This window comes from Pteropus alecto, unplaced genomic scaffold (genome assembly GCF_000325575.1).
Source record: "Pteropus alecto unplaced genomic scaffold, ASM32557v1 scaffold92, whole genome shotgun sequence".
In the NCBI taxonomy this organism is placed as follows: Eukaryota; Metazoa; Chordata; class Mammalia; order Chiroptera; family Pteropodidae; genus Pteropus; species Pteropus alecto.
In genome coordinates this window covers 9730882-9741025 of record NW_006432447.1, presented here as the reverse complement: position 1 = coordinate 9741025, position 10144 = coordinate 9730882, and the positions used below count along the sequence as shown (strand labels likewise).

General features: G+C 38.9%; 1 protein-coding gene and 1 pseudogene across 1 annotated transcript in view; one reads left to right on the top strand and one right to left on the bottom strand.

The window, feature by feature from the left end:
- Positions 1-10144, top strand: part of LOC102883890 (collagen alpha-4(VI) chain-like) — an 85367-nt gene that overhangs the window by 10480 nt on the left and 64743 nt on the right. Inside the window, 4 exon segments of the mRNA XM_025043654.1 lie at positions 1427-2062; positions 5713-6258; positions 6629-7183; positions 10019-10144. The exon segment at positions 10019-10144 is cut by the window's right edge and continues 200 nt beyond it. Of these exon segments, the coding sequence (XP_024899422.1) occupies positions 1427-2062; positions 5713-6258; positions 6629-7183; positions 10019-10144 (1863 nt within the window).
- LOC112475965 lies at positions 2689-2807 on the bottom strand (annotated as a pseudogene).

Below are 10144 nucleotides of genomic sequence, written 5' to 3'. Positions count from 1 at the left end.
GGAAAGAGCATGAGTAAGGGTGTGGAAAGGGGAATGATGAATGTAGAAGGTGAAAAATGGAGTCAATTGGAATTGGGAGGAGGGTCTAGAAGTAGTGAGGGATGAATTGGGTTAGGTAGGATGGACCCTGATCATGGGGTCCCAAAGGCACTGGCAAGTAACAGTAGGCTTTTAAGCAGGAAAAAGACTATCAAAATGGCTTTTAAGGAAGCCTTCGGTGAGCAGGCTGGACTCCACGTGACATCTTAGACACAGAAAGACTTTGAGACTGAGCTGTAATCTGTCCACATGGGGAGGATACCTGAGTCTAGCCAATGGTAGCTCTGATAATGAGGAAAGGTGAGTAATCTTGATGACAACCAGTGAAGGAAGGGAGACGTCAAAGATGTTTGTAGTTTCTAGAGAAGGTGTTTTAGACTTAGCAAAATCGGGGGCAACACCCTCTCTTTAAATCTAGGATTGATTTTTGGTTCTTTATAAAAAAAGACAAGGGGAAATTTTAGGGCACCAAGACCAAAGATAAGTCAAAAGGTTATTCTGTTGTTTCAATATTCTCTTCTCCAAACTTTGTTTCACAATATTCTGTTGTCTACACACTAATTTCAGCCTCCTGCATATGTGATTTTGGTTCTCTGCTAAGGAGATTTTTTTTTTCATACATCCAAGCAGATTTAGACTTTTTTGATATGTAGACGCAGTGGGTTTCCCTATATTAGGTACTGCCTTAAATTGGAGGAGAGTTGTTTGGCTCCTCTTAGAAGGGAGTTTAATGCAGTCATAACTCCATTACCCCATTTGAGGCAGGTTAAAGGGAAGATTCTTTCATAGCAAAATAAAACAGCCATTTAGACTAATTTTTGAACAGATTTTTGATAGAAACTTGCAATATTTCCTGTTGCCTCTTGAAATGACCTGAAATTTATCAGAGAAAGGCACACAAGTTAAGAGTCACAGTTTAATCTTTTACCAAGACAAAGGAAAAATGATTAAATCAAGGTTTTAGGCCCATAATAGAGAATTTGACCTAGGGTTTCCTGAAATTAGAAAAATGAAGAAAAAACTAGTCAAGCAAGACTCAGACGCTTCTAATGGATTTAGATGAATTGAAAAATGATCTTAAAGCACTTTCTTGTAGAAATACATATATTTACATATTTTGCAGGTGAGGATATTCTTTCATGTAAAACATTTTGAGACAGGTATGAATGAACCCTGTGATATTCTTTGACCATCGTGCCAAATTTTGTTCATAAAGGCTTCCCCTAAATTCTAAAATGCATTAACATAGTATAATATGTATTATTACACTTTGTAATTCTAAGTATTACAGTATATAAAAATATAGCGTAATACAATTTTTATATATAAAATAAGTGTTGTCTTTATAACTCTGTTCTCATGCTAAAGCCCTTCTTCTTGTCTTTGTTTATAGCATGTCCAACTGCTATCCCTGCCGACTTAGTGTTCCTCATTGAAGAATTTAGCAGGGTTAAGCAATCTAATTTCCAACAAGTTGTCAATTTCTTAAAGACCACTGTCAGCTCTCTAAGCACTCGTCCAGATGTTGTGAGAATTGGCTTGGTCTTTTACAGTGAGGAGCCACAACTTGAGTTTTCACTGGATACATTTCGGAATCCAGCCGAAATCTTGGATCATTTGGACAAATTAACCTACCGGGAAAGAAGAGGAAGGACCAAGACTGGTGCTGCTTTGGATTTCCTAAGGAATGAGGTTTTCATTCAGGAGAAGGGCAGCCGGTCCAAGCAAGGTGTGCAGCAGATAGCTGTGGTCATCACGGAAGGCTTCTCCCAAGACAATGTGTCCAGGCTGGCTTCTCTCCTCCGCAGGGCAGGGGTTACTATCTATGCAGTGGGCACCCAGCTTGCCTCAGAGAGTGAGGACCTGGAAAAGATAGCATCGTATCCTCCTTGGAAGCATGTCATCCCCCTGGAATCCTTTTTGCAACTCTTCATTGTGAAAAGCAAGATTAAGAACCAGGTCTGCCCCGAGATTGTGGGCAGAAGGACCTTCGTTACTGGGGTGGGCTATACCCTACAAGAAGGTAGGACCTTTTCCAAATCTGATCTTTTTTTAAAAAAATCTTTACTCTGCTTGCTCCGTATAGCCACCTCCTGTACCCTCCCCCACCATCCAAGAAAAGATTTTAAAATCAATTCATTAAAAAACAGAAATACAAATCTTCTAAAATCAAAATCATTTGTCTTGATTCCAAATACTGCAGAAGAATATGAAGTGAAAAATGAACATTCCTTCCTCTATCTTACCTTTCATCTCTTTTAACAAGTTGATGAAAATATATGTATATTTACAGTAGAAACCCTAGGAGGAACATCAGTATAGATTGACAAAATCTGAAGTCACTTAAAGCAGATAATTATTTCTAAAAGGATACAACATGCTTGAAATTTTAAAAAATTTATCTTAAAACATAATAAATGAACATTAATTTTCTAATCTTTGGTATAAGGCCAAAACTTTGAATACGAGCCATGCTGATTGGAATTCTGTGTATTTTTTTCATCAATCATCCAATAGTATATTTTCTATAATTTCCAGTTTCTTTATTTTTATTTTGTATTTTAACTTTTTTTTTTAGGCAAGGCAGCCCTTCGTTGACCTCACTGATTGCAAGGACCTTGTCAGCTTACAATCTCTTATCTTTTTTTATGCCTACAGCACCCGGTCTTCCTAGGTGGTCTCTCATCCAAGTACTAACCAGGCCCAACTCTGCTTAGCTTCTGAGATCACACGGGATTGGGCTTATTCAGGGTGGCATGACTGTAGACTCCAGTTTCTTTAAACTAAAGAGATAACTTAGCCACTTTTGATGTTTATGATCTCAAAAAATTCAATCTTTTGTAGTGCTATCTAGTACACCAACAATTTCTTTTTATAACAGCTTGCCTTTTTTGGATTTTCTAAGCAGTAAACATGGTTTTCGTAGATTCAACAAACCTCCTTTATTCACACTTACATCCTAGTGATTTGCACAATATTTGATTTATTGTATAATTATAATACAAAACTGCCATAAACACTCTGGGGACAAACCCACATTGCTCTTGGTAAGCTTATTCTTCCACTGCATGAAGCAGAACTGTGTAGTGTTCAACTGGGGGGCCTCTAGGGTGAGAGCACTCAATGCATTGTGGGAGTATTGCTTTTTTTATCTAGGGAGCCACTTAAGAGGAGGTTGGTTAGGAGAGCTCCTATGGTATATGCAGTTAAAACACACACACACACACACACACCAGAAAAAACATAGCAGTTAAATATATGTACCTTGGAGTCAAACTGCCTGAACTTTAAATCTCAAATTTCCCACTTACTGGCTGTTATAAATATCTCTGTGTCTGTCCGTCTACTTATCTATTTTTGTCCACCCATGCGGTATTTTCTAGATTCAAATCAGAATTATAGAAAGAAGGTGACAACTTGAAATGTTGATTATTAACTTAAAAATTCAAAGCTCTGATAATATCTTCAGGGAGAAATGACTGCTTTTTTTTTTTTTTAAATCAATCACTAAATGATCTCATAATTTCTTGATTATGTGCTGAGGCCTAGAGATTTAAAATATCTAAATAAATTCCTATTTTTATCTTTGGTCTGAATTTTTAGTCCCTTTCTCCTGGGGAATGAAGAAATCATTCAATATGAATTTCATTTTCTTGTGTACTTCTTGCCTATACTCCACAGGAAAGGCAAGAAGGCTACTTTTCTCTCCTAAGTCACAAACAGTATAAAGTGTTGAGAGTTGTTTTTTTCCCAGACTGCATAGCAACTACAAAGAAACCTGGAATCAGAAAAATCAGCCCAAAGTGTAGAGGAGTTGGGGTTGTGGGTATCTTAGAGGTAAATAGAAGTTGGGACATTTTTACCAGAATCTTGTCCTGGCTGATCATAATGATCATAAAATCCACCATTTATTGGTCATCTGCTATGTATCAGAGATTCTGCGAAGCACTTCATTTATGTTATAGATGTGGCTAATTAACAGTAGCCATACTGTAAGAAATATCTTTCTCCTCCACCCCCCAAATCTTCATTTGCCAAGATTGGCAAAAATATGTAATGCCAGACGTATTCAGGGCTCTTGGCTCCTCTGGACAGTGCAAAGGCCCTGGGCTGCAGTGGAGCCTCTTTGGGCTACCGCTGCATGGGGCTGGCTACAAGAGATGCCCCTTCTTACACAGCGGTCCTTTTCTCAGACGCAGGTTAGCCTTCTACCTGTCACCAGTGAGTGCTGGGTTCCAGCAAGGTTGGAGTTTCTGCCTTTTTCCATGATTTCCTCACCATTCTCCAAACACTTACATCCCTCTCTGCACCCTTCTAAGCCACACCTCCTTCTGATGCCTGCCTCTCTAGAGTAGGGTTGCCAGATAAAATACAAGATGTCCAGTTAAATTTGAATTTCATTCACATATACGAGAAATACTTTTTTTTTTTTTTAGTATAAGTTAATATGTCTCGCATATTGGCTGGACCAAGGTCATCCCAAATCAAGGCATGAGCAAGGGAGCCCAGCTCCCATCTCAGACCACTTCTCTTTCTGCCAGGGAACATGAAAAGGCTCTTGATTCTTCCTTGGGTCTGAGAATCCAGAGATTAATAACACAAGGCTGGGCCACCCTATCTGAAGGGAGCAGGAGGAAAGTTATGTTTCATTCTTTTTGAGAGATCAGCTGTGTAGCAAAAATAAAACACTGGGCGAACTCAACAGTGAATTTTTAATACTCAGCTCTGCTATGTTTCCATAATCTTATTTAATCCTCACAATAAACTCATTGAGTAGGTGTTAAGATTTTTATTTTACAGATTAGGAAATTGAGATGCAAAGGGACAGGCCTGCTAGTAAGTGGTGAAGACAAGATCTAAATTAGAGCCATGGATTCTTGGCCTTAATACAAAGTGATTCATTTAAGTAAGGCTCATTTAAAACAGTTTTACATTTATTTAAGTTAATTAAATTGAGTTAAATTTCAGAAATTGCCCAGATATTTAAAAAGTGCCAATCTTTTGCTCATATATTTAAAAAGTGTGACTTGCATGGGAAGCAGGAATATCAGATACTAAGACAATTCGTATCTTCAAATATGCTCTGATGTTTTACTTTTAGCTTGTTCTCAACTTCCCCACTTGAGATATATCAAGCAATGTTTACTTCATGTCTCAAGTGAGATTCACCAGAAACAGACTCTGAGACAAGGATATGGATGCAAGTGATTTATCTGGGAGGTGACCCCTGGGCACACTGATAGGGAAGTGGGATGAGAGGCAGAAAGGGAAGGTAGCTGACCAGGCTGAGTTAGTGAGCAGGTTATTGCCGTAGGCAGCTGGGGCTCAGTTCTGCTGGGGACTAAGGGAAAAATATGTAGATCTCACCTCAGAGATGTCCCACCCAAAGTGCAAGGAAGCTAGGGTATTTATCCACTGACTCCTGTCAATCATTGGTTGGGGGCTCTCCCAAAACTCACTTTCAAACATTCTGGCCTGTCTTGTGTATAAACTGATTGTGCTCGTGGCCAAAGAATATTCTTCGGCAGAGTCACAGATGCTTTCAGTAGTAAGCTGCTGGCTCTCAAAGGAACAGTGAGTGCTGAGGGAGCATGGGTGGGTATCGGGATCAATAACTTTGGCTATGTGCTGTCTCACCTCTCTTCTAATGGGTTGCTATTTCTTATTGCCTAGGTTGTGTGCACATCGAGAAGGCAGATATTTACTTCCTTATTGATGGGTCTGGCAGCATCACACAAGACGATTTTCTTGACATGAAGGTGTTCATGAAAGAAGTGATAAAGATGTTTTATATTGGGCCTGACAGAGTACAGTTTGGAGTTATTCAGTACTCAGATGGAATTCATAGTCAATTTATCCTCAGCCAGTATCCCAGTGTGACAAGGCTGAAAATAGCCATTGATGGCATCCAGCAGAGGGGAGGTGGCACCATGACAGGTCAGGCCTTGAGACACATGGCTCAGGTCTTTGCAGACACTGCTCGTAGCAATGTGCCTTGGTATCTTGTAGTCATCACCGACGGTAAATCTGCAGACCCCGTGGCTGAGGCTGCAGAGACACTGAGGGGAGACGGAGTCATCATTTATGCTATTGGGGTCAGAGACGCTAATTCTATTGAGCTTAAGGAGATAGCTAAAGACAAGATGTTTTTCGTGCATGAGTTTGATTCCTTGAAGGTCATCCAACAAGAAGTGGTACAAGACATTTGCTCCTCAGAGAGTAAGAATTTTTTTCTTCAATCTCTCTCTGTTTCTCTCTCTCTCTCTAAGCATAAGTATCTAATCTATGTGAATTGGCTTCATTCTTGGGGTATAGATTTAGTGGTCTAAAAGTGTTGGACACAGAGTGACCATGACCTAGAATGAACCAAGCTGGTCGAATTTTGTACCTTTATCATAAAGCTGTGTCTTTTTTTGAGACTGGTTTGTGCTGGGTCACAGAAAATTTATTTCATTGACTTTCTTTCCCACCCCCTTTAAAAATATTTTCATGTTGTGTATATGCCACCTCAGCCTATCTCTGGGGACTTGTGATTAATTGGTTTCAGGTTCTGAGTGAATGTTCTGTTCTGTTCCTTTTTCCCCCGCAGCCTGTAAGAATAGGAAAGCCGATGTTATCTTCCTGATAGATGGTTCAGAATCCATCTCCTCAAAAGACTTTGAGAAGACGAAAGAATTCATGAAGAGGATGGTGAACCAATCTAACATAGGTGCTGATGAAATTCATATTGGTCTTTTGCAGTTCAGCTCAACACCCCAAGAAGAATTCAGGCTCAACCAATACTCTTCAAAGGTGGACATTCACAGAGCCATCTCAAATGTCCAGCAAATGAATGATGGCACCTACACTGGGAAAGCTCTGAATTTCGCTCTGCCTTTTTTTGACAGTTCAAGAGGAGGGAGACCCAGTGTTTATCAGTATTTGATTGTAATCACTGATGGTGTCTCTAGGGACAATGTAGCCATACCAGCCAAGGCCCTCAGGGACAAAAGCATAATTATTTTTGCCATAGGGGTGGGAGAAGCCAAAAACTCTCAGCTTTTGGAGATTACGAATGATCAGGACAAAGTGTACTATGAAGAAAATTTTGAGTCCCTGCAGAATCTAGAGAAGGAAATTCTTTATAAGGTCTGCATTCCGCAAGGTGAGTGACAGAGGGTTTGTTATTTGATCCACAGGCCCATTATAGGTGTTAAGGACCCTGTTGGCTCTCTTAATAAAATAAAGCTGATCCTTCTAGCTGGGAGAGGGAGGCAAGATAGCTATGTGGGGAAGACAACTGGGTTGAACTCCTCAGGTGCTGCGGTTCACCTTCCCCTGGGGATTCTTTTAAGTGTTCCCTGGCTGTCACCACTTGGCCTCCAGAGGCCTGATCCTTCTCAGAACTCTGTTTCTAGAAAGTCCTTTATTCCTTATAGATAGATGAAGCCAGACTGGAATGTGTAAACACAGTTTACTGAAGATTTGGGCATATCGAAAGAGAAATAGAAGCAGAGAATATCAGTCAGACAGTAGTTCTATGTGTATTCTGTACTGGAGTCTCTCTACTTTGTTGCCAGTCTGCTTCCATATTGCTGAGATCATCCTCAATCCCATTTTATCTCCTCAAGCTTTTATCCAAAACAGCAAGTTCTAGCGATAAGGGTTTCTCTTTTCAATTGTCTGGGTCTGTTCTGCTCTTTTCATGATTGACTCCACCTCCTTCCCACAGAGAGTGAGATTCTACAGCACAACCACATTATAGTCAAGATAGCTAATATTTAGATGGTGCTGTGTGTGTCTGTGTGTGCCAGAGGCTGTTCCAATGGTTTCCATATATTAAAACATGGAATCCTCACATAATAGATACTATTTCACGGATGAGAAAATCAAGCCACGAAAAAAATCAGGTTATTTGACCCAAGCAAATAGCAAAGCTGAGATTTGAACTTGAGGCACTCTGGTTCTAGAGTCTGTATCAAATACTGTTCTGTACTGCCTTTCGTTATATGTAGTAGAGTAGAGCATAACAGAGCCTCTCAAACTTTAACATGCATTTGACTCACCTAGAGATCTTATTAAAATGCAGATTATGATTCAGGAATCAAAGTCCTTTTTTGTTCATATTCACCTGGGTATTATCAGGGGGAGGAAAAGAGATATAGGGTTCCAGCTTCTCTTTTTAGTTCATTTTGTATCATGTAATAAATTTGGTTTTATATTTATCTACAGCTTTATCTTTGACTTTTTGATGAAATTAGCTGGACACTTTAATAATAGCTGGAACCTAATTAATTTTAGGATTCTAGAATCATAAAGACCTTAGAGGTTATCTGGCAAGGTTCAACCCTTTCCATTAACAGAGAACAAAAATACTCCTTGCATCACAGATTAAAGCCAGCCAAAAATGTCCCTGGGGAAAATATAAATTAAAAATGTTGGAATAATATATCATATAGCAAGAGAGAAATTCCTTTTTTTCTGAAATTAGATCTGATATAGGAATGGGATTTATATCTGTGAAAACTCCTTTTGGTAAATTTTGGTTAGAGATTTAAAAATCAAAACCAAACCAAGATGTATTATATGAAAGGAGGAGAAGGCAGCATTTTCTCCTTCTTCTCCAGAAACATGTTTGTCACAGAGTATGACATTTAGGGGTCGGAAAACCCACGGCTCAGCCCCAGATCTTAGGTCCTGAGAAACTTTAAGCCACTGTTTATGACCCTTTTCACTGGTGAAGGATCCAGTATTTATCTATTTCCCTCAAAATTGCCCTCCCAACATCTGCAGGTTTGTTTTTATCATCCTGGCCCACATATTTCAATGCGTGCTGATCTAAGGGGAAAATGTCCACATGGCCAGGTTTGCTCGGGAGAGTCCCAAGTTATGTTCCTTGTCAGAAGTAGTAAATAATAGTGGGACTTTTATGGTTGATAAATTAAATTTTAAGTTATTTATTCAGATTCTAATCCAGGTACCTCTGTGACCATCAACTTTTGCCTCTTTCAATATAATTTTGTGGATAGTCTTATTATTTACCTGTGAGTGGGTGGGTGAGTATAGCCTGAAAGATCAGTGGGGCTTCAAATTCTAGCTTCACTTTTCCAGGAGGGTTTAAAAGTTTTTATAAGTTGCATAAATGTCTCACCACTATGCCATACACCTGAAACTAATATAATATTAAATGTTAACTGTAATTGAAAAAAATACACATAAAGTCCATCTATGTTTGTTATCCATCAATAAATATGTCGAAAAGTTGTACCTTAAGAAATATTTAAAATAGTATTAATTACAATAATGACAAATCTTAAAACAAAAGTTTTCAGGTAGAAGAAACAGATGCAGTGCCAAAGTTTGTTTTTATATTGCTATCTGAAATTGTGAAATTACTTTAAGTAAATTTTGTTATGAATAAGACAAAAAAAAAAAAAAAAAACTTCCAAGGGAAAAGGAAATAGTACAGCTTATGCTGAAAGAGACTCAAGGCTCATTTATAGTTCCTTCTTCAGTCATTTGTCAAACATTTAATGAGCATCTGTATTAAGCACTAGAAAAGTAAGATGACATAGTTTTTACTATCAAGAAATTTTTGTTTAGTGGGAGAGAAGGTCAAGTAAAGTAACAATGGACACTCAGGGGCATTTGATAATTCAACTTGAGGAGCTGGGGAGAGTCAGAAAGAGCTTTAGGGAAGGGGTCATGTGAACTGCTAGACATGTATGAGTTAACCAGATTGAGGTAGAGGGAATGGGAAAGGACACTTTGGGTAGAGGGAATAGGATCTGCAGAGGTGTAGAGGCATGAAACAGTATATATTGTATCAGTTAGCTTTTGCTGTGTAACAAACCATCCCCTAAATTAAATAACTATTATTTAGCTTATACTTCTGTGGATTGTCTGGGGTTCTTCTTTCACAGGAGGCTTGGCTGATATCTTCTGGGCTTGGTCATGTATCTATAGATGACTAATTTAATTTTCTTCTCCACCTTCAAAGGATGCAACATAGATTTGTCTGTAGGAATTGATATCTCCACTCCCACAAGGCAAGTTCAGCAGAAGCTTCAAGAGTTACTGCTAGAGCTGATGCAACAGTTGGCCTTGCTTTCTAACATCAGCTGTG